Below are 18,092 nucleotides of genomic sequence, written 5' to 3'. Positions count from 1 at the left end.
TTGAAATCAATTGCCTAAATACCCATTGGTTCTTCTTTGTTATATTTGAATTAAAACTCAAGTTATTTCGCACTATTACTTGTTACAAACAAACATCATTTGATTGCACTTAGATTGAGATAAATGGTTTGCATTTTTAGTGCTTAGAATCACTAGAGATTGGATTGACATCTTAAGTACTACAACACTTAAGGATTAAACTTATCCTTTATCAGGCTGCAGAAGGAAGGGTTTCTTAGCACATGGACCAATTCATTTGTTGGACCTTGGGATCCATCTCAAGGTTTATACAACCCTGGTAAAATAGCTAGACACCACGCTCCTGAAGTTAGTCAATCTTGTAAGTTTGTAGCTGAATATATGATGATCATTCCTCGCTGCTCTTTAGATGAACAGATCAACCTTTGGCTTTTTCTTCCTGGGCGTCATTCATCAATCTCTGATACAGCTCAGGCTGCTGTCTCAAAACTTAGAGGTACTATTTTCCTAATGATTCATTGATCTTATTTGCCTTAACATCTATTCCTATAGCTTCTGCTATTCATTATTGTTTCAGACGCACGTTACAGAGCGTCTAACTTGAAATAGATGTAATATTTGGTTTCGCATTTGTGAAGGTAGCAAGAGCTATTCTTGAGAATCCAACAGACAAGACAAAGGTTCACCTCATTTACGCCAATGGCACATACGATGACGTTCTCTTAAGGGTGTAAACTGTCTCTCACCTTCTGACTCTTTATCTTTTCATACTCTTTTCAAACAACTAAATATTATGTGATGACAAGACAAAGGTGCACCTCATTCAAAATCTACTATGTTTTGAACCAGGGTTAGCCACCAAATCCAAATGTTTAGGCGTTTATCTAATTTAACTTGCCTGTTTAAACTTTTTTGTGTGTGGTGATGATTAGCCTCCGGAGACATGGGATGGTGGTGTTGGATTTGTGTCAAAGGATATGATCCAGGCTCATTGCCCTGCACCTGCATCCGATATTCAGGTAATCCCCTATCCTCTGTTCTTCTTGATCTTGAACATACCTGATCATCACTTCTTCTAAATCTCTAATGCATTATCGTCAATGTTTGAAGCAAAACTAAGAACGCTTCAAGTTAATAAATATTTGACAAGTTAATAAATATTTCAATGGTGTTTAAAATTCTTCTAAATCTCTAATGCATTACTTTAATTTGTTTCTTTCATGTTTGTTTAAAATTTATAATTATAAATTTGTATTTCTATTTTTCATATGTTTTTATGTCATATTTGTTTAAATGTTATGAAATACAATAATTTATAAGTTTTGTAATATTTAAATTTAATAATTTAGTTTCTAAAAAGGAAAAAAATTTAAGAACCTCGTAGGGGTTCTCCCATTGGAGGCGGTCTAAGGAGGTCATAAATTAGAGTAAAGAAAAAATAAATTGAAAATACACCGGTGGAGAATTGAACATAAAGGGGTGTCACATGCTGTGTACCCACACCAGAACTGTCGCAGAATCTTAATGTACTCATAGCAAAAACATTAGAATATAAATTAGACCTGTGTCATCTGACCCTCCTATTTAACCACATGGGTCCGCCACATGGTTACACACACATAGAAAGTCTCTTTTTCTTATCTCCTTCTTCAGATCTGAAAAGCTTAGTGATCGTCTTGATCTTCCTGATGTTATCCATGGCTTCTTCTTCATCTCTGTCTCGCAGTTGGTTGTATCACGCCTTCCTGAGCTTCCGTGGAGAAGACGTGCGCAAAGGCTTTCTTAGTCACGTTCGGAAAGGGCTAGAAAGCGAAGGAATCATAGCTTTTGTTGATGACAATATGGAGCGAGGCGAATCTGTGGGTCCCCTGCTTGTAGGAGCGATCAAACAATCAAGGGTAGCCATTGTCTTGCTCTCCAGTAACTACACTTCTTCAAGCTGGTGTCTGGATGAGTTAGGATGACCACCTAGAAGATTTCACAATAAGTTTGGAAGTAAATGGTTGATATGGTTGGGCAAAGCAAACTGATGAAACTGTTGCTTCTGTTGAGGCAAATTGAGGTTGTTAAAGAAGTGGGGATGCATTGGCATATTGGGCATCATCATTGGTTGTTGATTCACTAAAGGTTGGTAACCATTGTACAGGTGCTGATTATGATAGCCATTGTTCTGCAGACACAAAGCGAAAACAGAGAATAAATGGTTACCTTTGAATCGTGGATTTCGCTGGCGTGGAGCTGGAGACTCCCACGACTGTGTTGGAGTGAAGGAAGAAGAAGATGAAACCTATTTAATTGGACCGCGAAGAAGCTGACACGAACCGGTAATGTTCTTGAAGACGTGGCACGCTGACCTGGAGTCAAACTGCTGATCCACGTGGCTATTGGTCTTACTTTTGGATATGTAGTAACGATAAATGGGCTATTAGACTGGGTCAGAGTGTTGGATCACTTGGGCCTATTTAATAAACCCAATTACATACTTCGATATATATATTTTTGTATCATCTTATTAACATTATTGTAAAATGTTTGGTCAGAGCTTCAGTAACACTAGGTCTTTTGTCAACTTTTTTGTTAAAAGATATTTTGTCTAATTAAATGAATTAAGTTTCTGGTTAAAAAAGAAAGTCTATGGTTGTTCTCCATAAGCTGGCATACACAAGTCTCATGTGAGTTCTTGTTAACGATAAAAGTAGGGTGGTTTTGTGTCCCAACCTTTTGTTTGTTCCTTACTTCTTGTGAAACTTTGAGGTGGATATGGGTGGCCTTTAACATATTCACAAGGAAATACAGAATGAATTTGTGAGATCTAACCATGCACTAGTTTTTGAGTAGTCATTTATTCTTTAAAATGCAGTGAACAATTGTAACCAAATAATGTCTTTATCAAAATTGTAGTAGTCAGTGAAAAAACAATGGCAGAGAAAAGGAAGCCAACTTATGTATGATAATATACTACATATGTAGATGTACAACATTATCGTTTTCTTGGACCACAAATACTTTGGTAATATTATCGTATTATATAGTTCTATTTTTTTAATAGTGGGATTGTAAATAACTAAAAATTAGAAGTAAATACTTCTGGTTGGCTTAACACGGGATTGAATTCAGTTGAATAAATCACATGAAAAGTTTAAACCAAAATTTCAACTTATATAAATTTCACTCTTCATTATATCTTGAAGTCATTTTCAAACTCAAATAAAAAAACAAAACGCCGTGATGGCGGTATCAACTAGAAGACCCGGATCAATGATGGTTATAGCAAACGTGTCTATGTTCCTAGCATTGGTTGTGTCCGGTCCTATCGCAGTTGAGGCTGCACGTGCCTTCTTCGTGTTCGGAGACTCGCTCGTCGACAGTGGCAACAACAACTATTTAGTGACGACTGCACGTGCCGATTCTCCACCATATGGAATTGATTTTCCATCTCGGAGACCAACCGGACGGTTTTCCAACGGTCTTAACATTCCAGATCTCATCAGTTACGTTTGCTTACTAATCTCATTAACAGTTTTAGACTAATAACACATGCAGGCATATATAGTTGTAAGATGTAAAAATTATATAACATCATCATCATTCATAATAATCAGTTGGTTAGTATTGGTTAGGTGAGGCAATCGGCAACGAAGAGTCACCGTTACCGTACCTTAGTCCGGAGCTAAGAGGACGTAGACTGCTTAACGGTGCGAACTTTGCCTCCGCCGGCATTGGAATTCTCAACGATACCGGTTTTCAATTCGTAAGTAATCAAATCGGATCTGACCATGCATAAATTAAAATCTTCATAAATCCTCCGGTTTTTTATATGTTAAGAGTTTTGGTATGCAGGTCAACATTATAAGAATGTACCAGCAACTAGCCTACTTCCAACAATACCAACAACGTGTGAGCCGCTTGATTGGGATACCGCGAACACAAAGGCTCGTGAGACAATCGCTTGTACTAATTACGGTCGGTGGCAACGACTTCGTGAACAACTATTTCTTGGTGCCATATTCCGCTAGGTCGCGCCAGTATTCACTTCCTCACTACGTCCGGTTACTAATCTCCGAGTACAAGAAGATACTAATGGTAATAACAACCTTAAACAATTTTTTTGTTAAGTGCACAAGGTAACAACTTAATTTGAGTTATTTTTAGAGGTTACATTCGCTTGGAGTGGGTCGAGTTCTAGTGACGGGAGCCGGACCCTTAGGATGTGCACCGGCCGAGCTGGCGAGATCAAGCTCGTCCAGTGGGAGATGCTCAGCTGAGTTACAACGAGCGGCGGCTCTATACGATCCTCAGCTAACCCAAATGATAAATGCACTTAACAGAAAGATTGGGAAAACTGTTTTTATTGCAGCAAACACAAACCAAATGCAAATAGATTTTCTGACCACTCCACGAAGATTCGGTAATTAAATTAAATTGAGTTTTCATTTTCTAATTAGCAATCTGCTTTTTTCTGACAAGAAAGTGTTATAACATTTTTTTTGTTCGGTGGATTATAGGATTTATAACGTCGAAGGTTGCTTGTTGCGGACAAGGGCCGTACAATGGGATGGGTTTGTGTACGGTACTATCGAACTTGTGTCGGAACCGTGAGTTATACGTGTTTTGGGACGCGTTTCATCCGTCCGAGAAAGCAAACCGCATAATAGTCCGTCATATATTGACCGGTACCACCAAGTATATGAACCCTATGAACCTTAGCTCTGCTCTTGCCCTATGAGCCACACATGATGAAGTGGGAAACTCAGTTTGAGCAATCCCTAAGTTCAGTTTTATTCGTTTATACTATATTATTCAGTTCTCAAGATGTATGTGTTCGAGTACATGAGAATGAAATAACTCAAGTTGTTCTGAATGTAACTTGTTTCATTGTTTGTAATTTTAATTGAAAAGTTGTTTATGATTTTAATTATTTACTTGACGACTCCCAGCGCCACCATGCATGCGTGGAACTGATGGACATATGAAATTATCATTTCTCTTATAACCTTAATATTATTAATTTATTATCTTATATATTAAAACATAAGTCACAACTTTGATTCATGTGTGATTTTTTTAAAAATGGACCTATTCATTTATTACTAATAATATGTATTAATAATATATCATTCCTAATATAACATCGACTCCTAAAAACCCGGATTGGTTAACAAACTCACATTTATTCATGTGTGATATTTTTATTTGGATCATCATTTAAAATTTGTATTAAATGTATTTCCTTAATGCTAATATATAATCTTTTAACTACTTAAATCATAATATAATTTGATATTTTTAATTTAAAATATAAATATATATATATTTAATTTTCTTAACAATTTTGTTGAAAAACATTATAACAATATCTTAATTATCAAAAATTGTATATAAATATTTTCACTAATTTTGTAATTAGTAATGAAATTAATGTTATTATACATTAATATATATATATATATATATACTCAGTTATCTTTTATAAAATGAAAAAAATTATATCAAATTTTACTATTTTATAGTTATATCTATCATTTTAAAATAAAACATTGTATTTAACTAAATATGATAAAATTATTTGAAACTGATAAATTAATATAATATGTTGGTAGAACGGGTTAACATTAGTAAATTAGATAATTCATGTATAAAATTAACTTATCTTAAACTTTATATATATATATAGTTATTATATTAAATGAATAAACATAAAAAAATATTGATAAAGAAAATTTAGCGCTTTTAATTACGGATCATGATCATAATAATGGAATAAAAAATACTTTTAAAATATATATAATAAAAAATACCAAATATATGTGATGATTTGAAATAATCAATTAACTTACAGCATGAAAGCTATCAAATTGTTATATTTAAAATAATTATATATAAACATTTAAATATATAAATAACTTTAAAAATATATTCTAATTATGTAAAATATATATATAAACATAAAAATTAATACCCGCACGGTTGTGCGGGTCTAAATCTAGTTAGTCTTAAATTTGATAACCACATTATATAAATCACATTCAATACTAATTCTAAAATACAGAATTTAAAGATATTAATTGACTCAGAATTTTTGTAAAAATCGTAAATTATAAAACCCTAGCTAGTATAAACCCAAAATTTAGACCCATACTGGTATACCTGGCTCAAATAATTTTTTTTTGTCAACTCAAATAAATTTTCTTAGATTTGTATTTCTAATTATTCCTTCCGTATATGCCAAATGCATTTATTTTGGTAAATCTTTTAACACCATCTTGTAGTTATGTGAAATACTCGTGCTCGTGCTCTGAGCCTCTGACATTATGTGTTCTCAGATTTCTTGGCTTAACAGTTGGTACATTTCTTGTATTTGTTTTTATCTTTATAGGTAATAAGTGATATATCGTTCAAATACATGCAGAATAGGCTTGTAAGGCTTGTTTGCGTCTTCATTCAGAGTTTAATTCGTAACAACATCATTGACGGTTGTCGGTATGTAACTGTTCTCATCTGTGTTTTGTTTTGACTGATTGCTATCAGATTTAGAAATCTATGTTATGATGAAATGAATATTTTTGGTAAATGGAAACAGTGAAGGATCTATTTATAGAAGTTCAAGCATTCTGCATTGACTTTTCACGGATAAGAGAAGCAGCTGGTCTCTTCAGCTCTTGAAAACATTGGAATGAATAAAATTGACTCTTTTCTTCTTTTCCTTGTCAACATCTCCGTCTCCATTTTGTTTCATTTTCCACATCTATTACTATTTTCCGAGTTCTTGTGTAGCTAAAAGAAATTACTTTTAGAATCCATGACAACTCGGTTTTTATAGAGTTTTGTGTTCTTGACAAAAGACTATCGTATATTTTACTGTTTTAATGTTTAATGCTATGTTATTTCAATGTCCTCAGATGTATGGGATTTGCATAGTTGGGTCAATCCTTAGGTAGTTAGGTTAATTACTGAGAATCAGCATTTGAATACTAGGAGGTCGTGGCTTGATGATATAATTTGATCAAACATCTGAAACCGGTGATCTTGTCTGAAAATATTTGTTGCGAGCTGATATATCTCTGTCTACCTTTTTTAGGTCTAGTGTAGATTCAATAGAGAATTGTGGTCTCGACTCTATGACGTAACTACTTACATGGGTTTCAGACTTTTATTGATATGGGAAATCACGCAGCCTCAACAGAAAACAATGCTCTGTCAAGGAAAATATTGGTTAGTTTTGAGTGTGTGCGCATACTTGCCATTACCTCGGTTTTAAATGGCCGAATGTCACCGCAATTCTAAGAACGTTCTTCAAATAAAACTGTTAACTAAACTTGAAACTCGTTTTCTCAATCCAAACTATTGATTGAACTCTGAGTCTTTAGTGACAAGTGGTGATGATTCTTGTCAAATGTCATAGCTATATTCAGATTCTTGTCAAAGTTCAGTCTATAATTTAGATTGAGAAAACAGAGTTTAACCTCCTCAATACATTTCCATGTCTTCCAGATACAATAGAATGGTTGAGTTTCAGCAGGACAGAGATCCATGTTAATGAAATGAAGCAAAGAAGCATCGGTGCTGGGATTTCTAGGCTGGAACATATCAAAACACTAGATTTCTTGGGGTGCAAGAATGTTGGGAATTTTCCTGAAGATTTCTCTATCATCTCTCTGGTTCGGACATAATCTGGGGATGAAAATGAGAAGCATCCAAAATGCTGATCTTCCTCGACCATTTTATTTCAGGAATAGTTATATTGACACAATCCCGGATTGCATCACACGTCACTAATTAATAAGCTGCCCTTCCGGAATTCATCAGGACCTGTCTCTAACAATATAGAGAATCATTGCATTTGGATCGATGAACTAAGATTGGGGGAAGAATGGCATGATGACGATGACGATGATGAATGATGAACAGTGAGTGAATAGAGTTCGATTATTTTTTTCAAGTTGGACCCCATCTTCTAGGCTTGTGGTCCAGTTTACGCGTGAATACAAATTATTTCTTAGACTTTTAATCTCCACTTGAAAAGTCAAGTCTTTGCCTTGTATCCTTATCTGTTTACGCGTCCTTACTCTTTTACGTGGGATATGATTTATGAGCCACACTCATAGAAAGCCTCTTTTTCTTATCTCTTCTTCAGATCTGAAAAGCTTAGTGATCGTCTTGATCTTCCTGATGCTATCCATGGCTTCTTCTTCATCTCTGTCTCGCAGTTGGTTGTATCACGTCTTTCTGAGCTTCCGTGGTGTAGACGTGCGCAAAGGCTTTCTTAGTCACGTTCGGAAAGGGCTCGAAAGCAAAGGAATCATAGCTTTTGTTGATGACGAGATGGAGCGAGGCGAATCTGTCGGTCCCCTGCTTGTAGGAGCGATCAGACAATCAAGGGTTGCTATTGTCTTGCTCTCCAGTAACTACACTTCTTCAAGCTGGTGTCTGGATGAGTTAGTGGAAATCATGAAGTGCAGAGATGAGTATAAACAACCAGTGCTGCCCATTTTCTACAAAGTGGATCCATCTGATGTTAGGAAACAGAAAGGAGATTTTGGAAAAGTCTTTGATGAAACCTGTTTGGGAAAAACAGAAGAGGTGAAAGAGACATGGAGGAAAGCTTTGAAGGATGTCGCGGGTATAGCTGGTTATGACAACTGGTTAGTTCACTTTTACTTCCACTTCCACTTCCTTATTATGTGTAGCTAATTTCGATGATATCTGTTTTAATGAATAGCCTTTGTTTCTGTTAGTGACAGTGAAGCTGATTTGATCAACAAAGTTGCCTCAGATGTCACGGCTGTGTTGGGTTTTACACCATCAAAAGACTTTGATAACTTTGTTGGCATCGAACGTCGAATCATAGATATAAAATCGAAGTTCATCCTACAATCGGAACAAGTTAAGATGATTGTGCTTGTGGGTCCTGCCGGGATTGGGAAGACGACCACTGCCAGAGTTTTATACAACCAACTCTCTCCTGGTTTTCCATTCAGCACGTTTTTGGAGAATATCAGAGGAAATTATGAGAAGCCTTGTGGTAACGACTATTCGCTGAAGTTGCGTTTTCATCAAAATTTGTTGTCTCAACTACTCAACCAAAAGGATATTGTGGTTGGTCACTTAGGAGTGGCTCAAAATATGCTGAGTGACAAAAAGGTGTTGGCTGTTCTTGATGAAGTGGATAACTTGTGGCAACTCGAGGAAATTGCAAAGCAGCGTGAATGGGTTGGTCCGGGAAGTATTGTTATCATTACAACGGAAGATGTAAAACTTCTCAAGCAACTCAGACTGGGGATCGATCATATCTACAAGATGAAATTTCCAACTAAAGATGAGTCTCTTGAGATCTTTTGCCAATATGCTTTCGATCAGAACTCTCCATATGATGGTTTTGAAGATCTTGCTAGGGAAGTTACTTGGCTTGCTGGTAATCTTCCTCTAGGCCTGAGAGTCATGGGATCGTATCTACGAGGAATGTCCATGGACTACTGGATAAAGGCACTACCAAGGCTCAGGTCTAGCCTTAACACAGAAATTGAATCTACTCTAAGATTTAGCTATGACGCCTTAAGTGATGATAAAGATAAAGCTCTTTTCCTACATATTGCATGTTTCTTTTCTCGTATCGACTGCAAAGTTGATAGCCTTAAGAGGTGTCTGGAAAAAAGTGGTTTGGACGTCGACCATGGGCTTGATGTCTTAGCCCATAAATCTCTTATATCTATAGATTACAGTGGATACGTAAAGATGCATAGTTTACTGCAACAATTGGGTAGAGAAATTGTCAAGAAACAGTCTTTGAAAGAGCGACAGTTCTTGATGGATGCCAAGGATATTTCTGATTTACTTGAAGAAAATACTGTAAGTATTTATTCTTACATATGTAGTCCTCTTTTTTCAAGCTGAGATTTATTAGTTCTTTTGTAAAATAATGTATTCTAGGTTAATGGAGAAGTTCTGGGAATAATGTTAGATGCTTCAAATCAGAGCGAGGAAGTCCATATAAGTAAAAGCGCTTTCGAAGGGATGAATAGTCTCCAGTTTCTAACAGTCGACTATGATAAATTATGCATACCCGAAGGCCTCAACTGTCTTCCCAACAAACTCAGACTAATACATTGGAACTACTGTCCATTGAGGTTTTGGCCTTCCAAGTTCTCTTTCAAGTTTCTCGTCGAACTAATCATGCCAAATAGCAAGTTTGAGAAGCTTTGGGAGGGAATCCAAGTAAGACTAATACATTGGAAATTCTTTTCTCATGTATTTTCATGTAAAGCGCTATTAGTTATTTTTGTAAAACTTATCTTCCTTCTTCTTTTTCCTTGGTATAGCCTCTCCAATGCCTCAAGCTGATGGATCTGAAAGAATCTTGTTATCTGAAAGAGATTCCAGATCTCTCAAATGCAACGAGTCTTGAGGAATTAGTTCTCTGTGGCTGCACAAGTTTGTTAGAGATCACAAGCTCTATTGGCAATGCCACCAAGCTTAAAAAATGCAATCTTTTTGGGTGCTGGCTTTTGAAGGAGCTCCCCTCTTCTATCAGTAGGTTAATCAATCTCAAGGAATTAGACCTCTGTGGTTGCCAGACTTTAAAAGCAGTCAGTGTTTTCTCGAGTTTGGAAAAACTCAGTGGTTGTTCGAGTTTGAAAGAACTCAGGCTGACGGGTACTGAGATAGAGGAAGTGCCATTATCAATGAGCACTTGGTCTTGTCTTTATAAATTGGATGTGTCAGACTGTAGAAACCTCAAGGAGTTCCCTAATGTTCCAGACAGCATTGTAGAGTTGGTGTTGTGCAAGACAAGGATAGAAGAGGTTCCTTCATGGATCGGGAATCTGTTTCGTCTCCGTAAACTAATTATGTATGGATGCAAGAAGCTGAAAACTATATCTCCAAACATTTCCAAGTTGGATAATCTTGAGTTTCTTGGTCTACGTAAAGATGGCGAATATGAGTATGATGATGAATTTGTCGGAGAATCTGGTTTAAAATTATTTGAAGCAGTTATTAAGTGGGGACCTGACTTGAATCACAGTTGGAAATTACGATCAGACTTCAGAGTTCACCATATTTTACCGATATGTCTACCCAAGAAGGCTTTTACATCTCCAGTGTCATTATGTTTACGTTGTGTTGGTTTGAAGACTATTCCAGATTGCATTGGATTTCTCTCTGGACTAAGTGAGCTTGACATCACAATGTGCAGAAATCTCCGAGCACTTCCACAGCTTCCAGCTTCCCTTATATCTCTAGATGCAGTAGATTGTGTATTTTTGAAGAGAATAGACTCTTCTTTTCAAAATCCAAATATTTGCCTAAACTTTTATGGATGTTACAAACTGAATCAAAAAGCCAGAAAGATCATCCAAACATCACATTGCAAATATGCGCTCTTACCTGGTGAAGAAGTGCCTGCACATTTCACTCACCGAGCTACTTCAGATTCCCTAACGATCAATCTGTCTCCAAAATCTCTTCCTTCACCCTGCAGATTCAGAGGTTGCATCTTGGTGCCAAGAGACTCTAGGTACTATTCTGTACCGGAGAGTAGCTTGTCTTGTAGTGTCAGCGGTAAACAGAATGACCTCACTGTGGAATATGGATCAAACCAGCTCCATCATATGCCGCCAGATCTATTTGGATATCCAAAGCATCTGTATATATTTGAAGATTATTTCTGTCTAAACCAGGATTGCCCTGAAACTGAAGAAACCACTTCCAGCGAGCTTTCTTTTGTGTTCAGACTCCATGACGAAGACGTGAAGATCAAAGGCTGCGGTGTACAACTTTTGGAAGTGCCTAATTGTGTTACTGATGAAAATGCAGATAATTATAATGATGATAATAATGATGATGATGGTGATGGTGATGGTGATGATGGTGAAGAAGAAGAATACGAAAGTGATGATGATAATGATGGTGATTGTGACGAAGATGAAACTGATGATGATGGTGAAGAACAAGAATACGAAAGTGATTCTTATGGCAGAGGATTTGACTATTCCCACCCAAATCAAAAATGGAAAAATCTCATCCGGACATCAGATTGCGAATCCGCGCTTGTAGAGGGTGTAGAAGTGCCTGCAGACTTCACTCACCAAGCTACTTCAGGTTCCCTAACGATTAATATAACTCCAGGGTCTCTTCCTTCATCCTTAAGATTCAAAGCTTGCATCTTGCTGTCAAGACACTATGATAACCGTGAGGAGGATGAGAATTTATTGATGCGTGTGTCTTGTAGCAGAATGGCCTCACTGTCTCATATGGATCAAACAAGCACGATATGCCTTATCTATATGGATATGAAGAAGACCATCTGTATACATTCGAAGATTCTTTCTGTCTAGACCAGGATTTCCCTGAAGCCACTTTCAGCAGTCTTATGTTTCAGTTCGAAGTCTGTTATGAGAACTGGGAAATAAAAGCCTAAGCTCTTTGATAATGATCACTACGATGATGAAGAGGATGAAAATTTCTTGATGCGATCTTGTTGAGGTGAACAGAATGGCCTCACAATCGATATGGATATGAAGACCGTCTGTATACATTTGAAGATTCTTTCTGTCTAAACCAATGCACAACTTTTGGAGGTCCCTCGTTATATTATTGACGGGAACGAAACTGGAGAAGAAGAAGAATCAGGACGTGATGAGGATGCAGAGACAAGGAGCAGGAAAGGAATGAGGTTAAGCCTTGCGTAGGTATTGTAAAACTGTAATGTAGTTAGATTTTCTGATTCTGTGCAATGTAACTTTTCCAAGAATATAAGCTCATTCTATACACCCGAGACAATATAGGTTCAAGGAAAATTATATGAAGATGCATGATTAGGTTTGGTAAAGGAGAGATTGCAGGATTTGAAATTTCTCGTTGTTCTTGATGATGTGATGTTGATAAACAATCTCAGTGGTTAGGTTGTGGGAGTAAGATCATTGTAGCCAAGGAAAAGAAACAGCTTTTGAGAGCTCATGGGATCAAGCTCATATACAAAGCTTTTTGCTAAAAATGGTTCTATACTTGATGACGTGGTAGCCTTCGAAGCAGGGGACAGCTAAGACACGAAGAAACTCTGCAGCAGCTTTATTTTGTCACTTTCAGCCATTGATTCTAACTGGAACTTGGAAGCACTATAGGGTGACTTCTCAACCGCCATAGAAGCAGCTTCTGATGTTTATTGGAGAACAGGGCAAAGGCTGTTTAGGTCTTTTAGAAGCAAAAAGATCAAAGCAAGAAGCAATGCGGATCTGTGTTAGCTGTTCTGTCATTTATGAAATAAGGGTTTATGGATGATTTGTTCAGTATCTTGAGGAATCTGAGTTGCTCGGAGACCGGCAGGCGAGAATGATGTAGCGATCTTCCTTCGCATGTGCGGTCTGACACGGGGGGACAGAGACCGAGAAAGGACTAGGCTGAAAGTAATCGACGAAGTGTGTCTCACTTGATATAATAGATGGCTCCTTTCACAATCCAGAGATCCATCTGAATTTCTTATACTGCATCAACTTGAATCATGAGAAGACTGTTTCTTGGTCTGCGGTAAAGAGTGTGATAATTATTATAATTTGATGCAGTAATCTAGTGGGGTTCTGACGATTTGAAGCGCTTTTAGACATTTCGATCAGACTAGAAAGTTCACTACATTTTACACGAGAAGGTTTAAAGACTATTCCAGGTTGTATCCTGTAGAGATCTTCGAGTGCTCTCGGTTCTGTTGTAATCTGGTGATGGAAATGAGAAACATTCAAAATCATGGATTGCTTCACACGTCTTTGGAAGGAGCCTTTTTCTGACAAAGTCCCGGATTGCATCAGGAAACTGCCTTTTTCTAAATCTAAACAATCAGTTATAGCTCCCACTATGCACAGAATACAAATAATTTTATGTCAAAATAATGCATTTCTTGAATGTTTCTCCCCACTTGAAAAGTCAAGACTTAGCTGTATAAGGATCTATATACGCGTCTGTATTTCTTCTTCCGCTTAGTGATCATTTTCTTCTTGCTGTTATTCATGGCTTCTTCTTCATCTCTGTCTCGCAGTTGGCTGTATCACGTCTTCCTTAGCTTCCGTGGAATAGACGTGCGTAAAGGATTTCTTAGTCACGTTCTGAAAGAGCTCAAAAGCAAGGGAATCATACCTTTCATTGATAATGAGATCAAGCGAGGCGAATCTGTTGGTCCCGTGCTTGTAGGAGCGATCAGACAATCAAGTGTTGCCATTGTCTTGCTCTCCGTTAACTACGCTTCTTCAAGCTGGTGTTTGGATGAGTTGGTGGAGATCATGAAGTGCAGGGAAGAGGATCAACGAAGAGTGATACCCATTTTCTACGAAGTGGATCCATCTCATGTTAGGAAGCAGACCGGAGATTTTGGAAAAGTCTTTGATGAAACCTGTTTGGGAAAAACAAAAAGGTGAAAGAGACATGGAGGCAAGCTTTGAAGGATGTCGCGGGTATAGCTGGTTATGACTTTAGCAACTGGTTAGTTCACTTTTACTTTTACTTCCACTTGCATATTATGTGTACATGATGGCTGTTTTAATGAATAACCTCTGTTTTTGTTAGTGACAACGAAGCTGATTTGATCAACAAAGTTGCCTCAAACATCACGGCTGTGTTGGGTTTTACACCATCAAAAGATTTTGATGAATTTGTTGGCATAGGAGCTCAAATCACGGAGATAAAATCGAAGTTGATCCTACAATCAGAACAAGTTAAGGTGATTGGGGTTGTGGGTCCTCCTGGGATTGGTAAGAGTACAACTGCCAGAGTTTTATACAACCAACTCTCTCCTGATTTTCCATTCAGCACTTTCTTAGAGAATATCAGAAAAAGTTTTGAAAAGCCTTGTGGTAACGACTATCAGTTGAAGTTGCGTTTGCATAAAACCTTGTTGTCTCAAATACTCAACCAAACGAATATTGAGGTTCATCACTTAGGAGTGGCACGAGAAATGCTGAGTGACAAGAAAATATTGGTTGTTCTTGATGATGTTGATTGCTTGTGGCAACTTGAGGAAATAGCAACGCAGCGTGGCTGGTTTGGTCCCGGAAGTATTATTATCATTACAACTGAAAATAGAAAACTTCTCAAGGCACTCAGACTCGGAACCGATCATATCCACGAGATGAAATTTCCAACTGAAGAAGAGTCTCTGCAGATCTTCTGCGAATCTGCTTTCGGTCAAAAGTCTCCAGATAATGGTTTTGTAAGGCTTGCTTGGGAAGTCACTCGACTTTCTGGTAATCTTCCTCTAGGCCTGAGAGTCATGGGATCATATCTACGAGGAATGCCCATGGAGTACTGGATAAACGCACTACCAAGGCTCAGGTCTAGCCTTGACAGAGAAATTGAATCTACTCTAAGATTCAGCTACGACAGCTTAACTGAAAAAGATAAAGCTCTTTTCCTGCATATTGCATGTTTCTTTTCTTGTTTCTACAGCACGGTTGAGAGCGTTAAGAGTTGTCTTGAAACAAGCGGTTTGGAGGTCAACCATGGGCTTCAAGTCTTAGCTGACAAATCTCTTATATTTATAGACAGGGGATGGGTAAAGATGCATAGTTTGCTGCAACAAATGGGTAGAGAAATTGTCAAGAAACAGTCTTTGGAGGAGCCTGGAAAGCGACAGTTCTTGATGGATACCACGGAAATTATTGAACTACTTGATGAAGATACCGTAAGTCTTATTTTCTTACATCTTCATCCCTCTGTTTCCTTGGGGTTTTAAGCTGAGGTTTGTTAGTTCTTTTTGAATAATCTATTCTAGGATGCTGGAACTGTTCTTGGCATATCTTTCGAGACTTCAGAGAGAGAGGAAATCCAAATAAGTAAAAGCGCTTTCGATGGGATGAATAATCTCCAGTTTCTAAAAGTCAACTTTTATAGCTTATGCATACCCGAAGGCCTCAACTGCTTTCCCGACAAACTCAAATTGTTACATTGGAACTATTGTCCATTGAAATTTTGGCCTTCCAAGTTCTCTGGCAAGTTTCTTGTCGAACTAATCATGACCAAAAACAAATTTGAGAAGCTTTGGGAGGGAATCAAAGTAAATATATTCATCATTTTTTGTATTGCGTCTAAAGCTATTAGTCATTTCTCTAAAACTTTTTTTTTTCTGGTACAGCCTCTCCATTGCCTCAAGCTGTGGATTTGAGTTCCTCATGGCGTCTGAAAGAGATTCCAGATCTCTCAAAAGCAATGAGTCTCAAAAAATTAGATCTCAGTGACTGCGGAAGTTTGAAGGAGCTCACAAGCTCTATTGGCAACGCCACTAAGCTTAGAGTGTGTAACCTTAGCTATTTCTGGGATTTGAAGGCGCTCCCCTCTTCTATCGGTAGGTTAATCAATCTCCAGGAATTAGACCTCAGTCATTGCTTCGGTTTGAAAGAATTCAATGGTTGCTCAAGTTTGGAAAAACTCAGTGGTTGTTCTGAGTTTGAAAGAACTCAATCTGAGCAACACTGATATAGAGGAAATGCCATCATCAATAAGCACTTGGTCTTGTCTTTATAAATTGGATATGTCTGAGTGTAGAAACCTCAAGGAGTTCCCAAATGTTCCAGACAGCATTGAAGAGTTGGTGTTGAGCTTTACAGGGATAAAGGAGGTTCCTCCATGGATTGAGAATCTATTTCGTCTGCGTAAACTAATTATGGAAGGATGCCAGCGGCTGGAAATTATATCTCCAAACGTTTCTAAGTTGGACAATCTTGAGTTTCTTTGTCTTCGTAACCATGCTGACTGTAGTGGGTATGATAGTTCTATGAGTTATGTGATAAATATTGATGATTGCTTATTTGAAGCAGTTATTGAGTGGGGGCCTGATTTGAAGCGCAGTTGGACATTACAATCAGACCTTGACGTTCACTACATTTTTCCTGTATGTCTACCCAAGAAGGCTCTTACATCTCCTATATCATTACGTTTCCGCGGTATAGGTTTCGAGACTCTTCCATATTGCATCAGAAGTCCCTCCGGACTAAGTAAGCTTGACGTCACAGAATGCTGCGAGCTCGTAGAACTTCCACAGCTTCCATGTTCCTTTTATCTCTAGATGCAAGATACTGTCGTTCCTTGAAGAGAATAGAGTCTTCTTTTCAAAACCCAAATATTTGCCTAAACTTTGCTCACTGCTCCAACCTGGATCAGAAAGCGAGAAAGCTCATCCAGACATCACCTTGCAAATATGCGATCTTACCGGGTAAAAAAGTGCATGAACACTTCACTCACCAAGCTACTTCAGGTTCCCTAACGATCAATTTGAGTCCAAGACCTCTTCCTTCATCCTTAAGATTCAAAGCTTGCATCTTGCTGTCACAAGACAATATTAATCTCGAGGATCATAGTGATGACATTGACGATGATGAAAAATATGAGAGTCCATTGACGGGTGTGTCTTGTCACTTCAGCGGTAAACAGAACGGCCTCACTGTCGGATGGGGATCAAACCAGCTCCATCATATGCCATGTCTATATCCACACAATCTGCATATATTTGAAGATTCTATCTGTCTAAACCAGGATTACCCTGAAGCCGAAGAAACCACTTTCATCGAGCTTTCTTTTGTTTTCATATTCCATTATAAAGCCTTGAAGACGAAGAATGTCTGGAAGGTCAAAAAGTGCGGTGTACGACTTTTGGAGGAGGTCGTCCCTCATTGTATTCTTGACAAAAAAGAAATTGAAGACGAGAATGTATGGGCATAAACATAGAGGCAAACAATGAAAATGCAAGTGGTGAGGATGAAGAAAAGGAAGAAGAAGAAGATAATGATGATGATGATGATGATGATGATGAGGAAGATGAAGCTGCGACACTGGCTTTTCTAATGAACAAAATGGATATAAACATAGAGGCAAACAATGAAAATGCAAGTGGTGAGGAGGATGAAGATGATGATGATGAGGAGGATGATGATGAAGATGATGATGATGATGATGGTAAAGGTGCTGAGGAAGATGATTATGATTATGATTATACTTATGATTACGATTATAATTATGATTATACTTATACTTATGATTATGATTACGATTATTATTATAATTATAATTATGATTATGAAGGTGAGTGGTGAGGAAGATAATAGAGAATGATGTAAATGATAATGATGCTGGATTTTCTG

The 18,092-nt window shown here is 37.5% G+C and overlaps 3 protein-coding genes and 1 pseudogene across 6 annotated transcripts in view; all 4 read left to right on the top strand.

Annotated features, from left to right (window-relative positions):
• LOC106323223 (disease resistance protein TAO1-like) overlaps nucleotides 1–8,788 on the top strand; it is a 93,774-nt gene extending 84,986 nt beyond the window's left edge. For both annotated transcript variants that reach the window (XR_001266664.1, XR_001266663.1), the window contains exon 7: nucleotides 8,715–8,788. The gene's annotated coding sequence lies outside the window, so the exon portion shown is untranslated. The remainder of the gene's footprint in view (nucleotides 1–8,714) is intronic.
• On the top strand, nucleotides 3,208–4,909 carry LOC106323241 (GDSL esterase/lipase At5g18430-like). Its single transcript, XM_013761392.1, has 5 exons — nucleotides 3,208–3,469; nucleotides 3,600–3,730; nucleotides 3,820–4,062; nucleotides 4,132–4,387; nucleotides 4,485–4,909. Exons 1-5 carry the CDS (start codon nucleotides 3,208–3,210, stop codon nucleotides 4,703–4,705), a joined length of 1,113 nt encoding a protein of 370 aa, XP_013616846.1. The 3' UTR covers nucleotides 4,706–4,909.
• Nucleotides 8,043–14,018, top strand: LOC106323224 (disease resistance protein TAO1-like). Of its 3 annotated transcripts, none has more exons than XR_001266666.1 (5): nucleotides 8,043–8,621; nucleotides 8,715–9,825; nucleotides 9,907–10,191; nucleotides 10,296–12,665; nucleotides 14,003–14,018. XR_001266666.1 is itself a non-coding variant. In XM_013761373.1 (4 exons), the coding sequence occupies exons 1-4, from the start codon at nucleotides 8,068–8,070 to the stop codon at nucleotides 12,309–12,311; spliced, it is 3,966 nt and encodes a 1,321-aa protein (XP_013616827.1). In that variant the 5' UTR covers nucleotides 8,043–8,067; the 3' UTR covers nucleotides 12,312–12,744. The 3 variants fall into 3 exon arrangements, 1 of the variants encoding a protein (XP_013616827.1); XR_001266665.1 differs by lacking the exon at nucleotides 14,003–14,018 and adding an exon at nucleotides 12,879–13,125; XM_013761373.1 differs by lacking the exon at nucleotides 14,003–14,018 and having other exon boundaries at nucleotides 10,296–12,744.
• On the top strand, nucleotides 13,142–17,695 carry LOC106323228 (annotated as a pseudogene).
• Nucleotides 17,696–18,092: the final 397 nt, after the last annotated feature.

Source organism: Brassica oleracea, chromosome C2 (genome assembly GCF_000695525.1).
Source record: "Brassica oleracea var. oleracea cultivar TO1000 chromosome C2, BOL, whole genome shotgun sequence".
In the NCBI taxonomy this organism is placed as follows: Eukaryota; Viridiplantae; Streptophyta; class Magnoliopsida; order Brassicales; family Brassicaceae; genus Brassica; species Brassica oleracea.
Note: the sequence above shows the minus strand (reverse complement) of the source record. Positions and strands in the feature narration are given on the sequence as shown.